The 25477-nt window shown below is 39.7% G+C and overlaps 1 protein-coding gene across 1 annotated transcript in view; it reads right to left on the bottom strand.

Moving 5' to 3' along the window:
• The window catches only part of tsnare1 (T-SNARE Domain Containing 1), a 157804-nt gene that overhangs the window by 14755 nt on the left and 117572 nt on the right, over positions 1-25477 (bottom strand). The window contains exon 11 of the mRNA XM_068324314.1: positions 12434-12543. Coding sequence (XP_068180415.1) covers positions 12448-12543 — 96 coding nt within the window. The 3' untranslated portion in view covers positions 12434-12447. The remainder of the gene's footprint in view (positions 1-12433; positions 12544-25477) is intronic.

Here is a 25477-nt window from a genome sequence, read left to right as displayed (position 1 = left end):
TGTGTGTGTGTGTGTGTGTGTGTGTGTGTGTGTGTGTGAGACTGTGTGTGAGACTGTGTGTGTGTGTGTGTGTGTGTGTGTGTGTGTGTGTGAGACTGTGTGTGAGACTGTGTGTGAGACTGTGTGAGACTGTGTGTGTGTGTGTGTGTGTGTGTGTGTGTGTGTGTGTGTGACTGTGTGTGTGTGTGTGTGTGTGTGAGACTGTGTGTGTGTGTGTGTGTGTGTGTGTGTGTGTGTTTGTGTGTGTGTGACTGTGTGTGTGACTGTGTGTGTGTGTGTGTGTGTGTGTGTGTGTGACTGTGTGTGTGACTGTGTGTGTGACTGTGTGTGTGACTGTGTGTGTGTGTGTGTGACTGTGTGTGTGACTGTGTGTGTGACTGTGTGTGTGACTGTGTGTGTGTGTGTGTGTGTGACTGGGAGTTTGTCTCTGTGATAAACTGGCAGCTTATTCAAGGTGTACCCCACCTCCTACCTGATGTCAGCTGGGATAGTCGTGAAATTGTGATCCGCATTGGGATAAACACAATTATTGATTGTTTCATCTGGACGAAAATGAATGAATGAGTGAGTGGATGAATGATGAATGAATGAATGAATGAGTGAGTGGATGAATGAATGAATGAATGAATGAATGAATGAATGAATGAATGAATGAATGAATGAATGAATGAATGAATGAATGAAATGCCTGTTTTACAAAGATACTGCTTCTAAAGTTTTCTTATAGAGCTTTTGTGATCTGGAGATTATTATCAGTAAAGAACACCTTAAAAACAGCTCATTGCTCCTTTCTTTGTAATTATAAAAACAAATCATTTACGTCACACGTTGGTGAACCCACAGCACGGTCGATCAATGATTAGTAGACGCAAAGACCTTTGTGATCCATGGTAAACACATCCATCCACTGACATAAAGACAATCAGGAATAATTTTAAAGATGAAAAAAATGTCTACTTATGTACTGTATTTCAACCCATGTACAGCAGACTGCATGTCTGCTCACGTGTCGGTCAATGATTCACACACTAGTGTCATTTTTACATCCAAAGTCAATGTAAAGGATTGAGTGAACAATTGCTCTGGCTACAAATCTCAGACACGGAGTGTCGTTGTAAACGCTTTAATGGAGCTGTCAGAGGTTAAAGTCTGATCTTCTATCAGCCCATGATGGAGTCTTCAGAAACTAATTGACCCCCAAAGTTCAAACATGAATATTTCATTGTGATTCCGCAGCCAAGCACACCATGAATCGAGCGGTTTGATTGCTAACATGATGTTTGCATGACAAGAAGAAGACAGGTGGTGTCAAAAGGTGTGCACACGCACAACAGAGGCAGATGATTGGTTCAAGGAAGCAGCTATTTTGAAAAAGCTATTCTTTTGATACTACAAGTAATTTAACAGGTTCAATGCGTTAAACCTGAACATGTTCACACGTTCTACATAACTTTTAACCTGTTTTTAGAAAATACTCAAATAATGATCAAACAAGTTAAGAAATATTGCTGTAACAAATATGCTATAACATCAGACTGTTAGCCTTAAAATAAGAATGAAAAATTGTTGAGACCCATTTGTCACTATAACGAAAAATAGTAAAAATAGTAATGACCTTCTTCGATGAAATGTGTACTTTGTGGGAACTCTTTGCCATGAATCAGTCTGAGAGGAGGAAAGTTTTGTCAGAGCGTCAGAGGAGCTGCTGACACCAAGGTGGAAAAAGAAGAAAGCGTGGCCGTTGTCAGGCGGCGTGACGACGACTCTGTTAGCCTGACCTCATCCTGCAGTGTTATTTAGTTTTTGATGCAGTGTAACCGATGATGACACTTTAGATATATGTTATGGAAATACACATCAAAAGGCATTTTTGTGTTAGCAGCAGTAAAACTGTCCGATAAGGAATATGTTGACCCCTTATGCCTGATGTAACGTACATGCAGCCAAACAGATTTTGTTAATAGTGTTATATCTTTCCCTGTTCTTATCTTCCTTTTATTTCTTTCCCACCCAACCGGTTGAGGCGGATGGCCGTCCAAAAGAGTCTGGGTCCTGTCCGGAGTTTCTTCCTCAATGAGGGAGTTTTTCCCTGCCGCTGTCTCTGATGCTCTGGAGGGTTCAGTTGGGTTTCTCTGTCTGTTAAAGCGCTCAGAAATGTCTGTTACCATGAGTAGGCACTGTATAAATAAAACTTGATTGATTGATTGAATGATTGATTATTCTGAAGAAAAAAGAAAAAAAAGAAAAACACTTTATAAATGTGTTCTAAGTGGGTCACCTGGTCTGTGGTACAGCCCACATCATTTTTCTATAGGGGTAAATGGGTCTGTTACTGTTTGATTTGGTGTCATGATTTGGACGTCTGTGTTTTGGTTTTGCCTGTATAACACATTATGTTGCATGTATTATATTTATCTTTGTGTTTCTGTACTGTTTGTGTCCTACAGGTTATTGTCATCAGTTATTTTACCGTACTGAGCTGTGTGTGGTTTCTGTTGTGACCTTGCCAGTCATCATAAAGTGGATCTGCCTGTGTGAAGGCAATTAACCGGGCAGGGGGGCAGGAGCACCAGATGGGGTGAGCGGTGGGAGCCGTGACCACCAGCTACCCGCTAAGGTGGGCTCAACCAGGGTGGGGCAGCTGGGCAGGTGTCCAGAGAGGGGGCAGGGCGTTTTATTTTTCTTTTGTAAATATTAACATACTCTACGTTACCAGACTGATATCTGCTGCACCTTTAGCTGTTGGTGTTTGATACGGTTTGTGGGCAATACACTTAATATCAAAATACTTAAGATTGAATTTAATTTTAGTTGACAAAAAAATGAAGAACCTACATTAACACACTTTATGTTAATCTGTGAGATTATTTTTCTGATGCAAGCTGTTAAAAGTATTAAAAGGATTTCTACTACATGACATTAAAACCTGTAGTGTTCCATTCTGAGGCGTCCCACTTCAATGACAGTCCTCATTTGATGTGTTCCAGCTTTAAGCCCCCCGTGGAGGACGACACTCGTTTCACCTGTTCAGGTAGTCAGCTTTGGGTAATCTCTGATCTTCTAGGAAGCTATTAGCCCTGCATGTTGTGAGCTGAGCAGAAAAACAGGGAATGAAGTGTTTGCTCGTGTTGGAGGAATGGTGGCATTTTGATTTGACTGAGGATTAAAGGTCACGGGGAGTATTTAAACAGTTCTGCTCAACTCGGGGCTAATCATCTCTCTACAGCTGTGTGTTGGAGGAGTCGGTAGCGCTCACAGATCACCGCTGTCACACTGTGTTGTCTCCCACTTTCTGGTGACAGAGCCTCACCCACCCAGCCGGTAATCCCCTGCAGCAAAGTTTGGAGGAGGATGACGGCAGGGAAAAAGATAAATAAGGATTTTCATTTTCTACCCTGTAATGAAAAATTGCCTTGCACTTTCTCTCCCCACTGGATTGATCACTAATACAGACTCACACATTCCTGTGCTGTGTCACAGTTCAAAACAAACCCCGAGAAATTAATGAAATTAACTTCAAAAAATTATTAAATTAATTTCAAAAAATTAATGAAATTAATTTTTCCAAAATATTATTTAAATTAATTTGAAAAAAATTATGAAATTTATTTTTTCCAAAAAATTATTTAAATTAATTTGAAATAAATAATGAAATTAATTTTATCCTTACCTGCAGTTATTCAACGTCTGCAAAGCTTCTGAGCTGTTTTTCCAGAGCCCGTCTGAGTAAAGTAACACATCTATACCCACAACAAACTTCTCCCACTTAGAGAAAGGAGATTGAAAACGTCAGTGACAAATGTCTCGCATTAACTTTGTTGTTTATTTTCCCCCGGAAGATGTGAAATAACACTATTAAATCAAGTAGTCACTCGGCCATTAATCTCAATGCAGCTGACTAGTCCCTCAAAGCTAATGGGGTTTAGAATTTGCATGAAGCAAGTTTACCCACAAAGCTTTGCCTAAGAGGATTGGCTCGTTCAGACAGAGAGCTTATTGTCACACTTGTTCATAGACATGGATTAACGATACCAGACCCAGAGAACTCCACTAACTGTGGCAGCAACTCAGAAGTTCCTCACATGGGCTCAGATCTGTGTTCCATGGGAATGTAGATCCACTGTCTGCAGCCAGCAGTGGTTTAATTTATGTAAATACTCCACTTCTGGACAGTATGTAATGCGTGCATCAAAACCTAGTCGTGTGTGTGTGTGTGTGTGTGTGTGTGTGTGTGTGTGTGTGTGTGTGTGTGTGTGTGTGTGTGTGTGTGTGTGTGTGTGTGTGTGTGTGTGTGTGTGTGTGTGTGTGTACAATGTCATGAAAAGACACATTTTTCACTATTCCTGTTTGAGGTGATTCCTCAGATTCCCTACTGTTTAATAGATAGCAATTTCTGTCAGTATTTTTATTTTTTGGCGTCGCAGCATTCCGGTGCTCCTGAATTTCCACACTGTTGTCAACTTAGCTTTTAACATCATTTGAATAAGCCTCTTTCTGCGCGAGCGTTTGAGTTGTGTTTCACAGTCACTAAAGCAGATTTGGAGTCTAAATATAACATGTATCCACTGCATTAATTATTAAATATTTATCTGCGGGAAGAAGGTGCTTGAAATGTGGCATATATCAGTGTTTTAAAAGTCAATAGGAAAACAGCCGGAAAAAAAAAAAGCCACAGACAACTCCTTTTTTTCCAGAAATCCAAACACGGTTGAGGAACATCTCCAAAGGAGCCAAAGTGACGTTCCAACTCTGGGCTGTCTTTACTCAGTTGTGCGGTCTGGTAGGGTCTGGAAAGATACTGGAGAAGAAGTGACATCATTTATCTTTCCAGTAACGCTAAGCATGGAGGTGAAATAATACTATGACATATCTCTCTGAGGCTCTCGCTATTGTCTTCATGTTTTTCGGCTAATTTGTGCTTTGAAAGCTTTTACTGGATTAATTTTTAAATCTTAAGACTTTGTGCTAGAGAAGAGTCTTCAAAGATTTATCCCACAACTGGGAGAACTATTGTCAAAAATATTATTGTATGCTGTGTTTTGCAAGATTTCCTTGCAGGCAACCTAATTATTTAGAGCCGTATATTTAACAGCAGACAAAGGGACAGTTTCCATGAAGCAAATTAATAAGACTCTATTATACCACGTTAGTCATTGTCATTAACACACATTACAGCGACTTCATGCGAACAGCTACCGTAATGATTTGCCTTTGGTTTGTGTCATGTACATGCAGAAAGCTGGATTCCATTGCACAACAATCTTTTCTAAGAATTGTCCTTATTGCAGGTTATTAAGTGAGATTTTTCATGATTCTCATGATAAGGTAAGGTACCACCGACTGCTAACATTCCAGTAGAGTAAAATATGCCACTAACCTTTAGGTATTACTATTTAGCATAGTCCATTGTGGCTGGTAAGACGCTTCTACCCATGATCTAAATCCAGCCTTCCAAAAACCCACTTAAATCAGCTGAGTGGTTCAATTTTATTTTCTGATTCCAGTTATTTTGACCTTTTTGATCCTCTGACCATTCTTAATGTGTTTATACAGTGAGTGCAACGTACAGGGATGATGATATAAGCTATTGTAACTTTGCCAGTCAGTGCTCAAACTCTGGTTTGAATATTGACAGCCTTAAAAGCCTGTCAATATGTGAATAAAAAAAGAAAAACTATAATGAATACAACCAGTCAAATATGTGTCTTTTGGATGGCTGCTTACATTTTTTTCTGACTAGAGGCATCAAAACTATGAATGAACACATGGAATTATGTACTGAACAAAAAGTAAACATGTTTTATATTTTAGATTCTTCTAAATAGCCCTTTTTGCTTTGTTTACTGTTTTGCACACTTTTGTCTTCTCTAAATGAGCTTTGATGAGGTCAATCAATCAATCAATCAATCAATCAATCAATCAATCAATCAATCAATCAATCAATCAATCAATCATCAATCAAGTTTTATTTACAAAGCGCTTAATTATTGCAACGGACATTTCAAAGCGCTTTAACAGACAGAAACCCAACTGAACCCTCCAGAGCATAAGAGACAGTGGTGGGAAAACTCCCTCATTGAGGAAGAAACTCTGGGCAGGACCCAGACTCTTTTGGGCGGCCATCCGCCTCGACCGGTTGGGTGGAAAAGAAATAAAAGGAAGATAAGAACAGGGTAAGATATAACACTATTAACAAAATCTGTTTTGCTGCAAGTACGTTACATCAGGCATAAGGGTCAACATTCCTTATCGGACAGTTTTACTGCTGCTAACACAAAAACACCTTTTAACTTGCATTCCATAACATACTGTATATCAAAGGTCCGGTCTACAGACGCTTCACCAGCTCAGAGGTGATGCTGGGGGCCGACCAATCTAGTACCAGTCGAAACCTGAGCCAAACCTCCAGCTGTGTGTGGGGGGGTTATCAGCAGGTATATTTAATCCCCATACAATGCAGTTGGAGAACATAAAGTGCATCTTTTAATGGATGTACGGATCATTTGAGATGTAAAATGTAATTAACCAACAATGTGGTGAGGTGTGATGATTCAATGCACGATTCACACACCCCGAGTAACGGCCTGGTTGGGAACAGACTACAAGCTGACACTGTATGTGATGTGTGACTTCTTGGTGAGTAAATCCATTTGTCTAAATGTCTTTATATATATTATGATTTCTTTAACAAGTCTGTCTCCATGTGTGTGTTGTACTCATGTTACTAACCATGTGCTCAAAGTGTGAAATGTCAATCAGCATTACATTTTCTTTGGCAAACTTCTGCATTAATTTGCAAATTAGTGTCGTCCGTGTAAGTAGTGTATAAAACTAACATATAGAAACTGTAAATCTAGTTTATTTCCAATCGACCCCAGACAACCTTGGCGACCCACCAACCCTCAATCTGACCAGGAATGGAGGTATGATGACCTCCATTCCTGCAATCACACGCAAAAAATAAAGAAAATTGAATGAGGTGTGTCCAAACCTGACTGGTAGTGTACCTAAAAACAACAGGCTGACAGTTTAACTCTGAAAATGGGAAAAAGTCTTGTCTTTCTCTGGTTATGGAGGAGTATTTTTAGCACTTGGTGGTGGGATGAATATAGGGGAAATCTCCCCCATGACTTTGAAACCATATGAGTACATTGCCACTAACATAATTTGTATAGAAATAAGTGTCATGGTGCAGTTACTGCATTATTTAGAGTGCTATGAAACCAGGTTATTGATTTGATTTGAGAGCAGAAGCAGCTCTGCAGTTGTTTCTGTCAGCGTCGCCCTCATTACACTGATCTACTGTTTGCTATCCTCCTGTCTCAAGTCTGTTCTGTCGATCTTTCATTCAGTTTTTTATTAACTCTGTCAGGTAGGGTGTCGGCCCTGGAAAGAAAATACCAATGAAAGCCTCTGTCATTAAAAGTCCTTTAAAACCATGTGCTTCTTGATCATTAAAAGAAAAAAAACAAAACAAACAAGCCAAAAAAACAGCATGTAGGAAACTTTTTGGGTTGTTTTCCAGGTTAAACCTCCAGAGGTATCAGTTTACCTTAACATGTTAATAACTTGAGTTTCAATCTGCAGCCATAGAACTGAGTAAGTTCGACCAGCGTGATTGGAGCTAATCTAGATGTTGAGTGGTGCTCACATTGTTGTAAGCATTAATATACAAAGTTGCTGAATTCAGCATTTATTATAAAACTTTTGGGTACATTATTGTAAATTGATAGATATCTGCAGATGGAAAGGGTTCTAATCCAGTCTGCCTTGTTGGGCATGAGAGGCCAAACCTTTCCAAAGTACCTTTTTATATCTCTCAGATTGTAGCGGTGATATGGGAAGATAGTGATCAACTGCCTGAAGCCAGTGAACCTTCACACTGGATGTACAAACTTGATATTTGATGTAAATAGATGACAATAAATGTTAGAGGAGCCCTTAATGCCTTCAATCCTCCACTGGTTCTATCCATACTGTTCTGAATTATTGAGTTCCTCTTGGTGAAGAACTCCTTGTAAACACCTTCCTTCATTCAAATTAAGTTATTTATCATCTGTTACCATCTGTACATTTCATTTATTACTGCACTGACACAAACCAACACTGGTTTTTATGTGAATAGTATATAATGGATGATAAATGCAATTATTTCAAAAATGTACTAAGGGGGAAGGCTATAAAACATCTCATATCAAAAATATGTATCGTCCCTAATTAGTTAAGGTGGAAGAGGGTTTGAACTCATCAGACACCTACATGTTGGATGAAACTAATGTCATTTGTATTCTCAGGACTTTTCTGGGCTTATAGCAAAGAACAAAACACTCTTCTGCTAAACCCAATGATGAGGTTATTCCCCTGCTATGGAAATGAGGATAGTTACTCTCACACAGTTTGTACATATGCCTTGTCTGTTTAAATAAAGACTCGAGTTTTCTTCCATAAACAAGAGACACTAATCTGAGGACTGAAAACAAAATCTATATGAAGAGTAGAAGGAACTGCTGCTAATTTATTTAAGCACAATGAAAGATATCTCCAAGAAATATATTGATGTTCTCGACTTTCATGTGTCTTATTTGTCACACCAGACCAGGAACATTAAATGCAAACTGTCAGAACAAAACCAAAAGAAAAAAAAAATCACAGTGGGGAAGGAGATATGCAGCAGAGACAAAGTGTGAAGAATTATTTTCATTTTTCTCAAAAGAATAGTAATGACGACAATCATCAGTCATCTGAGCAAAAGCAATGTGTTCATATTCATACTGAAAGCCCATCATCTGTATTTTCTTCCTACAGTGGTCGCTGCTGCTGTCTGACTGACATCACTGCCATTTCACTCCCAACGTGCTGACGTAACAAACGTACTCACACCTGTGTGAACCGGGCCACCGACCATCAGAATCCTGGTCACAAGTCAAGGTGTAGTGTGTTCCTGTCGTTCACAGTCTGCATGCAATGCATTTACAGTGGTCTTCAATGGTTCACAATGCACACACATTACAAAAGCACCAATCTGCTCTGACGTTTTCAACTACCTGCCACTCACCTGGATAAACTACTGTACACTCTCCACTGTTCACTCTAATGTTCATAGTCCACTGAATACTCCACATTTCAGTTCACCAGCAGCAAACCACACGTGGGTAATAAATCAGCACGAAAAAACAACCGTATTTGTGCTGTGAAATGACAAATTTAAAGGTAATCTAACCACAAATTGTCCTCAGAATGAAGATGCTGACAATGCGTTACAATCTGGTTGAAGGGCAGCGGGAACTTATAACATAGCTGGAAGCAAGAGTGTGAGAGGGAGAGGGTATTTTAGGCTGTTTGTAATTGTGAAGGTGAGTAATACTTGGTGATTGCCAGAATGTATATCATCAATTTAATCGACCTGCTTTATCTTGCTCAATTCCGGAATACATTTTACTGGGACCATAATGCAACAGTGATGGGCACAGACCACCGGAAAAAGTCAAAGCATCACCCAAGCATCCTGTTCACTGAGAGTTATTGAGTTATTTACAAAATTACGTGGACAGTTATCTCTTTCAGCAGATGCCACATCAATGGTTTTGCTATATTTGCAAGTCATTATAATTAGGCCTTTAAATCAGTAGGAAGTAATGTAGTCGTTTGTGACGATGCTGTAAGGATGTGTCGGTAAGAAAGTTACCCCGGATACCAACACGTGACCAGATGGTGTAGCTCCATCAGAACCACACAGGATCACAGGGAGGAAAACCCCAGAAGCACCTCGAGGAAATCAACTGATAAGAGGACAAAATGGACTAACCACAAAGAACATTCCCCATGGACAGGTGGGGCCAGTTGGATCGAGCATAAAGTGAATACATGAGACAGAGGAGTTGTAAAATCAAACAATAAGATCAATAAAGATGCAGTTCTATGATGATAATCTCCCTTTATTTTGCCAAATCTGTGTTATTGTTGTATATTTTATATGGAGTGTCCTTCGTCTATCAATGAAGAGGTCGTCTACTTGGTTCTAAAAGTCTAATTTAGTGAAAGTTTATCAAACTACTTCAGAGACTTTGATAGTTGAAGAGTAACAAAAACTAACGCTGGACTTCTTCTGAATGGAACTCTTTTTCTCTGACAGTCTGGCTGTGGTGACGACTGCGTGTCGCCACTTCAATGCCGACCATCAGCGGCTGAAAATCAACACGGACCAGCCGCCATCGATTCAGGCCGCTCGGTGAATAGAAAGCTTTGTTCCGTGGGACTTCCATTTTCCTCCCCCCCAGGGCAAAATAGGTAAAAATCAGTAGCATGCAATCAGACACATCTTGTATTGAACGTTGAGTGTTTGTTGAGAGCTTTTCCAATATGAGTGTTATCAAGCTAAAATTAGTGAGATGGTCATTTAGTGTCATGTGGTGACTTTGTTTAACTTGAGGAAAGTTGAGGGGAAGTGAACTCCTCTGCTTTAGAGGTTACCCCGCTGGTCCTGGGTGCACAGGGAACCATGTTCAGCTCCACAGACACTCATTCATGTCTGCTGTTTTATTACATACATAAAATAGAGATCATCCTAATGTGTACGTTTCCGTGTTGAATGAAGTCAACTGGACTTCCAGCATCTCATCTGGTGGGAGTTTCAGATATCTAACCTTTGGGTTGTGGGCCCCCTCCCCAAGGAGGTTGAAGGCATCTGAAACTCTACACCAGATGTGTCAAACTCAAGGCTTGGGGGCCAAATGTGGCCCTCCGCATCATTTAATGTGGCCCGTGAGAGCATAAAAGGTCAGAATGTCTAAAAATAAATAGGTCAAAAGTGTGCTTTGACGAAAACTACATTTCCCACAATGCAGTAGTTTAGCCCATTCCAACTCTGTCTAAACGTAGTGAACAAAGTTAATGTCCTAACTTGTGTCTGAAGTTATTTTTCTTCATTGATTGATAGTTTGATCCTTGATTGATGGAGTTCTGTGGGTTTAATAACCTGACAAATGAAAAGGATTTATGTTAGAACAGAGAAACAAACAAACATGTTTTTTCTGTCTAACTGTAATGTTTGGAACTAGAATCAGTCAGAAATTCAGTTATTTAAAATTAAGGAGTAGTTACATTTAGTTACATTACACTGACTTACATTTAGTTATATTTATTAGTTACATTAAGGAGTAGTTACATTTAGTTACATTACACTGAGTTACATTTAGTTACATTTATTAGTTACATTAAGGAGTAGTTACATTTAGTTACATTACACTGAGTTACATTTAGTTACATTTATTAGTTACATTAAGGAGTAGTTACATTTAGTTACATTACACTGAGTTACATTTAGTTACATTTATTAGTTACATTAAGGAGTAGTTACATTTAGTTACATTACACTGAGTTACATTTAGTTACATTTATTAGTTACATTAAGGAGTAGTTACATTTAGTTACATTACACTGAGTTACATTTAGTTACATTTATTAGTTACATTAAGGAGTAGTTACATTTAGTTACATTACACTGAGTTACATTTAGTTACATTTATTAGTTACATTAAGGAGTAGTTACATTTAGTTACATTACACTGAGTTACATTTAGTTACATTTATTAGTTACATTAAGGAGTAGTTACATTTAGTTACATTACACTGAGTTACAATTAGTTACATTTATTAGTTACATTAAGGAGTAGTTACATTTAGTTACATTACACTGAGTTACATTTAGTTACATTTATTAGTTACATTAAGGAGTAGTTACATTTAGTTACATTTAGTTACATTTATTAGTTACATTAAGGAGTAGTTACATTTAGTTACATTACACTGAGTTACATTTAGTTACATTTATTAGTTACTTCTGGCCCTTTGAGGACAACCGTGAGTCCCCCCCCGATCTTAACCATTCATCCAGAACTGAAGAAGCCTCCTGGATGAGAGATACAGTCGCTTCAAGCTTTACTTAGACATCCACTAGACTTTAAATCAAATCAACTTTATTTACAGAACACTTTTCAGACAAAATGCAACACAAAGTGCTTTACAGAATTAAAACAATAAAAAAAAGTAAATAAATAAATTAAACCCCTCCTTCCCACCTTCCATACCACACACACACACACACACACACACACACACACACACACACACACACACACACACACACACACACACACACACAGGAGATCTACATTTGATTCCCTCGGCCTGACTGGACAAAAATATCTGTCCAAAATCCATTCAGTGGCAAGAACGATTGTGTTCCTGCTTCAAATTTCCAAACGTCAGATCGTGTGTGTGTGTGTGTGTGTGTGTGTGTGTGTGTGTGTGTGTGTGTGTGTGTGTGTGTGTGTGTGTGTGTGTGTGCGCGTCATGAAGGTAAATACCCACTGCAATCCTGTCATTGCAACAGAACCTCTGGGACATGACTGAGACTGAGATTTATTGCTCTTACCTCGATGTCTGCTCTCATTTTCTTGCTGAAACAGCGATGATGATGATGAGGATGGTGAGGATGGTGACTCCGGCCACCAGGAGGTAGCACTTCCTCTTCCTCAACTGCCTCTGTGGGGAAATACAAACATTTGTCTGTTTTCATCAGCAGTGATTGGTTCATGACAGGTAAAATATTGAAGTGGTAGCCCATAGATTGGAAGCCACTGCCCAAAACCAACAGCAGCACTGAGAATATCCAGTTCCTCTTGTTAAAACCACATCAGGTGTGATGACACATGAACTGGATTCAGGGCTTTGCTCATCAGATGTGGATAAAACAGAGGAATGACTGAATGGACTGATAATCAAACACATTCCAGCAGCGGTCTGCAAGTTCTGCTACATCAAATCATTCCTGTGACTCTGCTGTACATTGTCCTCCTCCTTGTGATTCCGAAGCCATTACATTATATTACATTACATTACATTACATTACATTACATTACATTACGTTACATTATATTACATTATATTACATTACATTACATTACGTTACATGCCTGAGAGGAGGACGAGGACAGAGGGATCAGAAAACATGTCACTCATCCAAATAAAACATTGTGGCCCCCTTGAGCCCATTAATACAGCCCAGTGCTATCAATTAATTAGCTTGTTTTGTGTCATTGCTTTACTTACACTGAGATAAAACTGTAGCTATCATAAACATCTGTCTTTTCTAATTGAATATTTAATTAGATTTTTAAAAAATGCGTAGGAAATATTTTGGGCTTCGAAATGCTTCAAGCCAACGCCACAGATGAAAGGAGCGCCTGTTAGACCATTTACCCCCACACGCCTATAAAAGACGTACTACTATATACGTACTACAGTTGGTATGGTACATTTAACAGTAACACAATGTGTTTCAATACGATGGATACAATATTAATGAAGTGATGAACGCAGTCAGAACCATTCATGTGTGTGTGTGTGTGTGTGTGTGTGTGTGTGTGTGTGTGTGTGTGTGTGTGTGTGTGCAGTTACTTCATCAACAATTACATGCAAAGCATCAAGTCCTGCATGGGGTGTGTGTGTGAGAGTTAATTTTACTGTAATGCTTAAACACTCCATAGAGGTACCTAACTATATGATTTTAATTTACGTTATACATAATAATATGTAAATTTGATGTATTTATTCTACTATATGTTGCTGTTTTACGTATACAGTGGGTAATACGCTCCAGGAACCACACGTGATTAATGAATTCTGCGATGGAGCGACAAACTATTTACCTTATTATTTACAGTAATTTAAACGTTTCTGACCCCCCCCCCCCACCATACTGATCTTAAACCACCTTCTATCTGTATTACCTTTAAACACTCTGGCAGACTGTTTAAAACACTTTTGTGTCTCATGGAAGTCAGAGACTCACGGAACGTAGCGCACTTCAGGATGCTGTCAGCCAATAGAATGCGAGTATGGTATCACATGACTGCCTACCAAAAAAACACAATGAGGTGAAGTCGCGAGTGTTGATGCGCAGATAAACAAACTATTTTATAAAATGTCAATTGAATACATTTTTGTGTTATTTTGCTGTGTGAACAGCAGCGTCCTCAGGGGTACAATTAGCTGTCAGAGTCAGAAAGGACCAGCGTTTGTTCATGGGCTATGATTTTTATTTGAAATGCTTCAACATTTCTTCTGCACACTACACGGCCTTCTTTCTTCCATGTCAATTACTTTCCATGTCTGTAAAAAAGAAAAAAAAAAGTGTTGACTGTGTTGAGCATAAATATGAAAGTAAATAGAGTGTATGGGTGAGGGAATATTTGAATTTCCTTGTCTCCTCAGGCGGCGACGATGTGCTGAAGCACAAAATCTATGTTGTTTTGAAATGCTTTTCTCCCTTTTTTGCAGCCTGTTTTCTGCTACAAAGGCAGCGAGAGCAGCGGCGCTCGACCAGAGCCGAGGCTGGAGTCTTTAAATCCTGACGCGCTTCAAAGCAGGGAGAGAGCAATTCATCTTCTTATCTGAGACTCAAAACAGGCTTTCTGTGTGCAAGAGAGAGGGGGAAAGGAAAAGGGAGTGGAAAAAAATGCTGTCGAGTAATTTTCCGTTTAAACGTTCCACTCCACAACAATTTGCATAAGCAGCCCTGCGTCTGTGATAAGAAGATTGGTAATTTTCAAAGGCTCTGTGGGGATTGAGAATTAAAAGCCTTTCTCCACTATCTCCCCTCTTGCAGCTGGCCACCACAGATTCCCCAGCTCCTCTCACGTATTTCCTCCTAAACTCTGCCTTATAAACTTTCTCTGCCATACTCTCCTCTATATATACTGTATTCCCTCACTCCCTCTCTTCTCCATATACGCTTTTCCTGCTGCTCGCTCATCCCATCACAGATGTTATTTGGGGGGGAACAACAAAATAAATAAGGTAGAGGGGGAACAAAAAAGGACTTAGTATGACAAAGGAAACGTTGCAGTATTTTTAAACCAGAATTTTCCAGATTGAGAGGAAGACTGAGTGCTGGTGCAGAGACTCACAGAGGGAGAGGAAGAGGAGGCTGGGGCAGGGATGCTCTTATCACCAATGAATTCATCTGCCAACGAATACGTGGCATTTAGTGCCAGCATTTAAGGCCTATGGGTGCTGAAAGCCCTCAGGAGAAAATTGTCTGTTTGACACTTTTATTCACTTTTAATGTTTTACATAAGACCAAGAGAAAACATCTAAGATGAGGAGTAATTTGGCGTGGCTGTTTTAAAGTTGATATCCGCATTGATATTTTAAAAAAATAGGCTCCCAAAACCTATAATCAGTTTCTGCAATCACTGTGTTTATGGTTTGAGAGAAAGTTTTAGTCTTGTCAGTGCGGAAAATCCTCTTAAGCAGTACTTTCCTCAGCATTACTTTTTCTCTAATCGTGACAAATACTCTCTGCTGAAACGCAACTGAAATATCTTTTTATTTTTTTTTTGAAGGGGGGGGGGTTGAATTGGCTGTCTTTAAAAACACATAACTTGACTTGAAAAGTGTGGTCTTGCCAGAAAACGGGTTTGGTTCACAGATCGGGCAACAATCCAGAAGGCAAATGGCAAGTCTGTCAGAAACACTATGACTAAAGGCTGGAATATAGGGGAAGGAACAGATAGGTGACAGCAGGTAGGACTGGGGTAGGCAATCAGAGGCAGGAAAACACAATAAATCTGATGAAATATAGACTAAGAGCCAAAAAACAGAGTCTCCTTTGGGTAAACATTGGCCAAGCTAGCAGGACCAGAAGACTTAACAGATGGGTTCCTCTCCCAGTCACTTCTAGCAGACCTTCCTAGACCAGTGAATATATACACTCTCTACAACATCTTCTAGATCTGCCCCAAGATTGCCTCTACTGTTAAATAAGAGTTGTTCGGAAGGCAAATATGAATCAGGGGTTTTATTCTACTCTCAGCAAAGAGTTATGTGCAGTGCAGTTGTCTGCACCTCATTAGAACCAATAAAAGTGAATTATGAAACTACACTATAGAATTTAGGCCTTGTGTATCAAAACCTTTAACTATGACCATAGGTGTTCAAATGTCAACCAGCTCCTTTTTACAACGATGACCTGAGTCTTGGTAACTATCTATTGATGAAGTCAGAACCACAGCACTGATTTCAGAACCAGAAGAGATCAACAGCTTCATCCCACAAGTGGTTAAAACGCTGAAGTGCTGATTTTGGTTTGAATGTGTGCTCACTACTGCGACCCATGTCATAGCCATAGGTGTGTGTGTTCTACATCATGTTCCTTTTACTGTGCCTCTCATCAATTCCTAGAGAAATTCTCTCTAGGGATGTTCTCTCTCATTTTGTCTGCACCACTTTTGCATTTAAACTAAATGACAATAAAATCTGATTTCATTTGAATTGGATTTATTCATAACAATTCTAGCAATCATGTCAAATACTTCATATCAGCTGATCTTATTCTCTAAATGAAAACCCAAAAATATTTCAATAATGACAGAACACGGTAAATCAAAACTACAAGACCTGTATTAATCCCTTTTTTCTTCCCTGTGAGCAAACTCCTGAGATGGTGAAAACCCAACGATTCAGCCAGTAGTTCCTCTTCTTCATATAGGGAACCATTCATCTTTTTCTGATAGTAGACATTGCCATCTGTAGCAGGTGCAGGGCCTTATTCAGACCTTTCACACTTGGCTGACAACTGAAGACAATGCAGTGTGGAGGTCACAAGCTGACAATGCCAGCAGGAATGCACCATTGGCAAAAAATCTAGACTTGACTTTATTGAAGCAGATACTCATGTCCATTGCTCTACTTTAAAGCCCTGTCCACTAAATCCACACTTTGAAACAGTGACAAAGGTCACCAACCACAAAATGATCCAGAAAAAAAATTCCACACTGGTATCAGTGATGACTGCTGGTCTTTCAAAAAGGGGAAGCTAACTGTGCACATACAGGTGTGTTAAAAATAATAGCAGTCCAACATGAATGACCTGTTTTTGGTAGAAATTATATTACTGCATGGCAAATAATTTACCAGTTGCTGTAGTAGGGTCATAGAAAACCAACAGAGCCAACATTCATGACATGTATGCTCCTGAGTCTGTGTCATTGAATAATGAATTGAAGGGGTGTGTTCAAAACGAATAGCAGTGTGGAGTTCAATTAGTGAAGTCATTCAATCTGTGAAAAAACAGGTGTCAATCAGGTGGCCCTGATTTAAGGATGAAACAGCACATGTTGCTCATGCATTTCTCTCTGAAAACCTGAGAAAAGCCAATGATCAGCTCCAGGATGATCAAAGACAGTCTGAAGTTACCTGTGAGTACTGTGACAATCAGAAGACGCCTGTGTGAAGCTAATCTATCAGCAAGAAGCCCCCGCAAAGTCCCACTGTTAAACAAAAGACATGTGCTGAAGAGGACACAATTTGCCAAGGAACACACTGGCTGGCCAAAAGAGAAACGGAGAAACATTTTGTGGACAGATGATAGTAAGATTGTTCTCTTTGGGTCTAAGGGCCGCAGACAGTTTGTCAGACGACCCCCCAACACTGAATTCAAGCCACAGTACACTCTGAAGACAGTGAAGCATGGTGGTGCAAGCATCAGGATATGGGGATGTTTCTCTTACTATGGTGTCGGGCCTATTTATCGCATGATCATGGATCAGTTTGGATACATCAAAATACTTGAAGAGGTCATGTTGCCCTATGCTGAAGAGGAAATGCCCTTGAAATGGGTGTTTCAACAAGACAACGACCCCAAACACACCAGTAAGCCAGCAGCTTCTTGGTTCCAGACCAACAAAATTAAAGTCCTGGAGTGGCCAGCCCAATCCCCGGACCTTAATCCGGATAGAAAACTTGTGGGGTGACATTAAAAACGTTGTTTCTGAGGCGAAACCAAGGAATGCAGAGGAATTATGGAACGTTGTCAAATCATCCTGGGCTGGAATACCTGTTCACAGATGCCAGAAGTTGGTCGACTCCATGCAACACAGATGTGAAGCAGTTCTCAGAAACAGTGGCTATACAACTAAATATTAGTCTAGTGATTCATAGGAATGCCGAATTCTGGATATTTTTCAGTTTATACAGTAAATATTTAAGTCTGTAAAGTAAAATGCACACACTGCGATTTTTTTTAACAGCCCAATGTTCATTTTTCTTCATTTTCTGTAAAGTAATTAAATAATTTCTGCTTTTTTCTTCATGTTTTGATTTAGAATATAATGAGCAGTGTTCCCAATGCATGGAAATGAAAACCATTATAAGGATTTTGGGTTTTACTCAATGTTTTAAACAGACTGCTATTATTTTGAAAACAACTGTATATGAAAATTTGTCAACGTTTGGCAAACAGTCGAATTTCTTTGTCACAGAGCTTCCAGCCAGCTATATATATATATATATATATATATATATATATATATATATATATATATATATATATATATATATATATATATACTGTATATATTTGGGAAATCTGAGCTTGCCTTGCAGTCTTACAAAGATATCCTGTAGTTGGTAACACAGTAGGAATTTCACAATGGAAGCTTACTTTACAAAAGACCTCCAAAAACGTAGTTGTGCATATGAAACACAACCACTAGCCCCAGACACATTTTATTGTGGAAAGTAGCTGCCTCATGAGTCCCAGGATTGATCCTGTAGTTCACTAACTATCTCATATTTTAAATGAATGTGATTGCAATTTATTTTGTGGATGTAAAATATCTGAAATGGATAGTTAACCATGTCAATATTACTGTAATCCCATGCTGGCATTTTGCTCTATCCCTTGACAACTCATCCACATACCTTTCAGTATTACATCAGTATGAGAAACATTGGCTATCAAAAAGATCCAAGTAAACCCATGCATTCCAATAAGAAATCCAATCAACACGCTTCAGCTGTATTTATAGTGGGGCGGACATGCATGCACGCCACACATACGTATTTACTTCACTCATATTTGTCGACATTTTTATAGAGCCTATGTCTACCGACAAGACAGACCGTGGTCCCAGGGTTCTGATTGGTACAATAATACTATATATTGCCACTTAAGGGTAATTCTATATATTTCTTTAATTATGTGTGTCTCCGTCTGTCGAAGCTTTAAAGGAAGCTGTACATGTTTCAGACTGCCCTGATATTATTGGTTGACTGACAGTTAAGCAAATTTTACAGTATATTACAGTCTGTTGGAACCGGCCTCAGCACCACACAAAAGGCTCACATTAGGGTCAACCCATGAACAACTCATCACAATCCCTGGCACCTTTTTTGCTTGTCTTTTTACCCCATCAATGATCTTAGTCAGGTGGATAGAAACAGATATCCTGAGTCTTCTCTGAAGGTCTTGCTACAACAAACCACAAACAAAGCCATTTTATGAGATTTCATCCCAAACCTTTTCATCCCCTCAGGCATTCCATTTTGTAAACATTGATATTTTTAACCTTGTCAAATGACGGGAATGTTTCCTTCATTTTGTTTTAAAGTTTATGGCAAAATAGACTATGTCACATCCAACTGGATTCTCAAAAGGTGTTTGTACAGGCACACAAAGGAGACATACATATTTCTTGTACATATTTGTTTTGATATAACATAGAAATGTAGCTTTTATCTTTATGACTTGTTATATTTCTGTTCTCTTACAGCCTAGCCATGATTTGTAGTTATATAATCTCAATGTAGGTACATGAAGGTCAGCATGGATGGACCAGTTAAGAAAAATAGATATTAGACGAGAGAAAAGTGGTGTCATTTTATTTTCTATTTTTTTCTGGTTCTGAGACTTTCAACAACCATAAAAACCCATTTTCATCCAAAGTATAATATAGAAAAACTGAGCTAAACCATTCAAAACATTACCGCTGACGGGCCGGACAAACAAAACATCAATCTCATCTGTGCCTTCCTGACATGGAAGACAAACTTGCAGTGTCCCTCAGACAAAAAGTGCTTGCTTGTGTGACATGAGAAATATCCTCATAATGCAACAATAATGCAAAGCAATGATAATGGCCATAACATTATTTTCCCTTTATCTCATCTGGTTGTGAAAATTGGAAGTCCATAAAATAAATAATGTTTACAGCAGAACTGCCTCACTTATAATCGGCTTATGCGCAATTTACATAAAACTCAGTGTCCCATGCAGTCACCCTGGTTAAGATATGTAAGAGGGGCGGCAAATAAACAGAATTCACAGTAAACCTGGTGTCTTGGGAGGAGGACACTCACCAGCAGGAGCCTGACTGGTGTCTTACAGCTTGACAGTGACGTTTCTTTGCCTTACATAATGGACTCTGACAGTAGTCATGATGGAGAAGCAGTGACTACAGTCCTGTTCTAAATAATCTGGCCACAATGCATTCAGGATCTTGACAACATGAGTGAAGATGTGATTTTCTGTAATCCAATCTGTAATCCACATTTGTCAAAGTAAAGGCCCGTGAGCCAGATATAGCCAGTGACAAATTATTTAAAGCCCACCGGATGGTTTTTAATCACTATTAGAACCGGCCCGCAGGGCCACATCGGGCCGCTGGTGTTTTGCACACACCAAAACTACATTCCCCACCTTGGAACAGTAGTGGAAATCACTGCAGCCCAACAAGCGGGCTTTAGTTTCATTGTTTATCAGCAGTCAAAGCAGAGGTTGGATTTAGCTACTCCCCTCCTCTTCTTTTCCTTTGGGCTTTTCCCTTCAGGGGTCTCCACAGCCAATCAGTGTCCTCCATCTAACCCTGTTTTCTGCATCCTCTTCTCTCACACCAACTACCTTCATGTCCTCTTTCACTACATCCATAAACCTCCTCTTTGGTCTTGCTCTGGACTGTTGACCCTAAGCACTTCAAATCCTCCACCTTCTTGATCTCTTCTCCCCGTAACCTCACTCTTCCACTTGGGTCCCTCTCATCCACACACATGTACTCTGTCTTACTGCGGCTAACCTTCATTCCTCTCCTTTCCAGGACAAACCTCCACCTCTCTAGCTTCTCCTCCACCTGTTCCCTGCTCTCACTGCAGATCACAATGTCATCTGCAAACATCATAGTCCATGGAGATTCCTGTCTAACCTCGTCTGTCAGCCTGTCCATCACCATAGCAACAAGAAGGGGCTCAGAGCTGATCCCTGATGCAGTCCCACCTCCACCCTGAACTCCTCTGTCACACCTACACACACCTCACCACTGTCTTACAGTCCTCATACATGTCCTGCACCGCTCTAACATACTTCTCTGCCACTCCAGACTTCCTCATACAATACCACAGTTCCTCTCTGGACACCCTGTCATCAGCTTTCTCCAGATCTACAAAAACACAATGCAGCTCCCTCTGGCCTTCTCTGTACTTCTCTATCAACATCCTTAAAGCAAATACTGCATCTGCAGTACTCTTTTTTGGCAAGAAACCATACTTCTGCTCACAAATGTTCACTTCTGCACTTAGTCTAGCTTCCACTACTCTCTCCCATAACTTCATTGTATGGCTCATCAGCTTTATTCCTCTGTAGTTGCCACAACTCTAATCTTTGCTACTTCCTGGTCCACAACAGTCACCTCTTCTAGTCTTTGTTTTCTCTCATTTTCCACGTTCATCAACTCTTCGAAGTACTCTTTCCATCTTCCCATCACACTACTGGCACCTGTCAATAGACTTCCATCCCTATCCTTAATCACCCTAACCTGCTGCACGTCCTTCCCATCTCTGTCTCTCTGTCTTGCCAACCTGTATAGATCAGTCTCTCCCTCCTTACTGTCCAACCTAGCATACAAGTCATCATAAGCCCCTTGTTTGGCCTTTGCTACCTCTACCTTCACCTTACGCTGCATCTCCCTGTACTCCTGTCTACTCTTCCCGTTACCTCCTCATCACCTCTGTTTCCTGCACCAACATGTCCATTGAAGTCTGAACCAATGACAACTCTCTCACTTCTAGGTATGCTCTGCATCACTTCATCAAAGTCCGACCAGAATTTCTCCTTCTCCTCCAGCTCACATCCTACCTGTGGAACATACCCACTAACAACATTGAACATCACACCTTCTATTTCTAGCTTCAGACTCATCACTCTATCTGACACTCTTTTTACCTCCAGGACATTCCTAACAAACTCCTCCTTCAAGATAACTCCCACTCCATTTCTCCTCCCATCTATACCATGATAGAACAACTTGAACCCTGCTCCTAAACTTCTAGCCTTGCTACCTTTCCACCTGGTCTCCTGGACACACAGTATGTCTACCTTCCTCCTCTGCATCATGTCAACCAACTCTCTACCTTTTCCTGTCATAGTCCCAACATTCAACGTCCCTACTCTCAGTCCTATACTATTGGTGGTCCTCTTCTCTCTTCCTACAAACACACTTTCCTCCTCTCCGACCCAATTGCGTTCATATGTCGAGGACTACCTGTATTAATTCTTCTTTGTAAATAATTTAATTGACACAAAAATTACTTAATTTCAGTCAGGACAGCAAAATGAAGGACGTCAAAGTAAAAATGCAGGTAACTTCTTACAGCAAGTGCAGCCACACTAATGGTTAATGCAAACTAAATGATAGTTTCCCACAAACTAATCAATTCTGATAATAAACTGGCAACTTATCCAGGGTGTAGCCAACCTCCCCATGTACCCAGCTGGGATGGGCTTCATGGAATAATGACGTGATCAGAATAAAAATATGGAGCTGAAGGCAATTACTGATTATCTCACCTTAAAGAGAGTAACTTGGTGATTCATTTGTTCCTTCATTTAGTTGATGAGGATAACTAATTGTCTTGCCTTCATGAAAATGAATTAATGTGTAAACAAGTTATTCTCTGAATTGTGGTAACAAAAATACACTTTCATGCAGGGAGGTGGAAGAGAACTGAAGTCATCAAACCGAAAAAACGACACCAAAAACAGCAGTCTGGTTAATCATCCCTCAGAGCAAAGATGATTAAAGAGGAAGATAACTGACAAACAAACAACCAACTAACTAATTGTTAGTATGTACGTACACACATACATACATACATATATGACAAGACACAGTGTACAGGTTATTCAGGCGACCAACGTTACATTTAGGATTGTTAATACTATTAAAAAAAAAAGATGTTGGCGAGGAGTCCATACAGGTTAGGTAGGATTGTCAGATCTTTAGAAATGTCTTCTATTATTTTTTGATGGTATAAGTAATCTTTTCAAATGGGATGCTTTGATATAAATATGATATAATACATATATAGTACACCCAAAATTGTGCGACCACTGTTGTATTGATTTATTTTGAATTGATTTATCATTATTTTATTTATGTATTTATTTATTCAGTTTATTTTTCTTCCAGACATGTTATTACAACATATTTCACTCATCAGTGTTGAAACATCATCAACAGCTTCTGAAAAGAAAAAACAGGGTTAACGGGTAGAAGACATTGGCTTGTAAGGTTTCCGTCCCCTAAATCATCAACAAACTTCTCTCATTAGAATATGTAATAAACAAACTGAGACATTAAAAGTCTTCAACCAGCTCATACATTGACTTCTGACAGACGTTCATACCCTTATCCACTTCCAGACATTAGCCTTCACCCTAGAGTATAACCATGGTTTCGTTCTTCCTAGGAACACAAGGTTTGTTAACATCATGGATAGTCAAACAGGAAGTTGACCTTACCAGTGTTCTCCACCAGAATATAATGATCATATTAACCTCCCTCAGCAGACAGCGTTCATACAAGAATTAACCAGTTTGTTGCAGATACTTTAACAGTTTCACATGGTATTATATTGTCAAAAGATATCAACATGCTCTTTAAAGTCTCAAGTTAGTGTTATCCCATGTTATCACAAATACATGGGATAACACACACACACACACACCTCAGACGTAACCTGAATGACAAAGTCAGCGGTCCGTGTCTTCATTGCTGCTGCATTTTATCTGTGTTTCACATATTTGTACTTTGTTATTGAGGTATTTTTCATCGTACCTGTGAGTGGAAGGTATTGTTCTCACAACTACAATTATAACCTCCATTAACACAACCACAGCTCAAACGTGATTTTCTAACTCGGAACACTTTCGTAAATTAACATTTACATTTATTCCACATTCCCTGACTGAGTCCAGAAACATATGAAGTTTAAATCAAACCCTTTTGAGAATGTAAAATAATCAGCTGTTCTCGATCCTCTGGACAGATTATTTCCCTCACAGCCTATTTTAATTGCTGAATAAATCTGTGCCTATCAGCACTATCAGCTGTTACCATGTTTTTACCACAAAGATAACATAGTACAGTGGTACCTCTACTTATGAATGTCTCTACTTCTGAAATTTTCTACTTATGAAACTTCTCAGCTGGAAAATATTACCTCTAGTTACGAAAGAAATTTTGACTTACGAAAGGTAAAAGTACAGTACAGGCTGATACTCGCATCTCCCACAGGTTCCTGAACGCAACATTCTTATAGCTGCTCTGCCATTGGCTATTACCTAACATCCTGGCATCTCATTGGCTAAGAGGGACCTCTGTGTGGAGCTAGATAGGTGTCTATGCTGCGTCCTCGTCATTCAGCCCTCAACCCGTGACGTGTTCTGATAGTTTTACATAAATATATTAACTTTTAGAGTATTCACTATGGACCCCAAGAAAGTGACGGAGAAAAGAGGAAAAGAAAAAATGAAGAAAATAGTTTTTTTGTCCGAACAAACAAAGCAAGAGATGATAGAAAAGCCTGAAAAAGGGATGCGTTTGGTTGATCTCACCAAAGAATATGGCCGTAATGCATCTACAATCACCACGTTATTAAAACTAAAGGAAGTTTAAGGAGTTTAAGGCATCGTGTGGGTGGTTGGAGAAGTTCAGGAGGAGGACTGGAATTCACTCTGTTGTTCATGGGGGGGCAAGAGGGCATGAACCAAAGAGGGTAATAAACAATGAGGACAGCATGTACACTCCCTGTAACCTCACTCTTCCACTTGGGTCCCTCTCATTCACACACATGTACTCTGTCTTACTGCGGCTAACCTTCATTCCTCTCCTTTCCAGGACAAACCTCCACCTCTCTAGCTTCTCCTCCACCTGTTCCCTGCTCTCACTGCAGATCACAATGTCATCTGCAAACATCATAGTCCATGGAGATTCCTGTCTGACCTGGTCTGTCAGCCTGTCCATCACCATAGCAACAAGAAGGGGCTCAGAGCTGATCCCTGATGCAGTCCCACCTCCACCTTGAACTCCTCTGTCACACCTACACACACCTCACCACTGTCTTACAGTCCTCATACATGTCCTGCACCGCTCTAACATACTTCTCTGCCACTCCAGACTTCCTCACACAATACCACAGTTCCTCTCTGGACACCCTGTCATCAGCTTTCTCCAGATCTACAAAAACACAATGCAGCTCCCTCTGGCCTTCTCTGGACTTCTCTATCAACATCCTTAAAGCAAATACAAGGTGAGCTGACACCTTCACTGTCAGCTCACCTCCGGTCGTTTTGGGCGGAGTT

This window comes from Antennarius striatus, chromosome 9 (genome assembly GCF_040054535.1).
Source record: "Antennarius striatus isolate MH-2024 chromosome 9, ASM4005453v1, whole genome shotgun sequence".
Classification (NCBI taxonomy): Eukaryota; Metazoa; Chordata; class Actinopteri; order Lophiiformes; family Antennariidae; genus Antennarius; species Antennarius striatus.
Note: the sequence above shows the minus strand (reverse complement) of the source record. Positions and strands in the feature narration are given on the sequence as shown.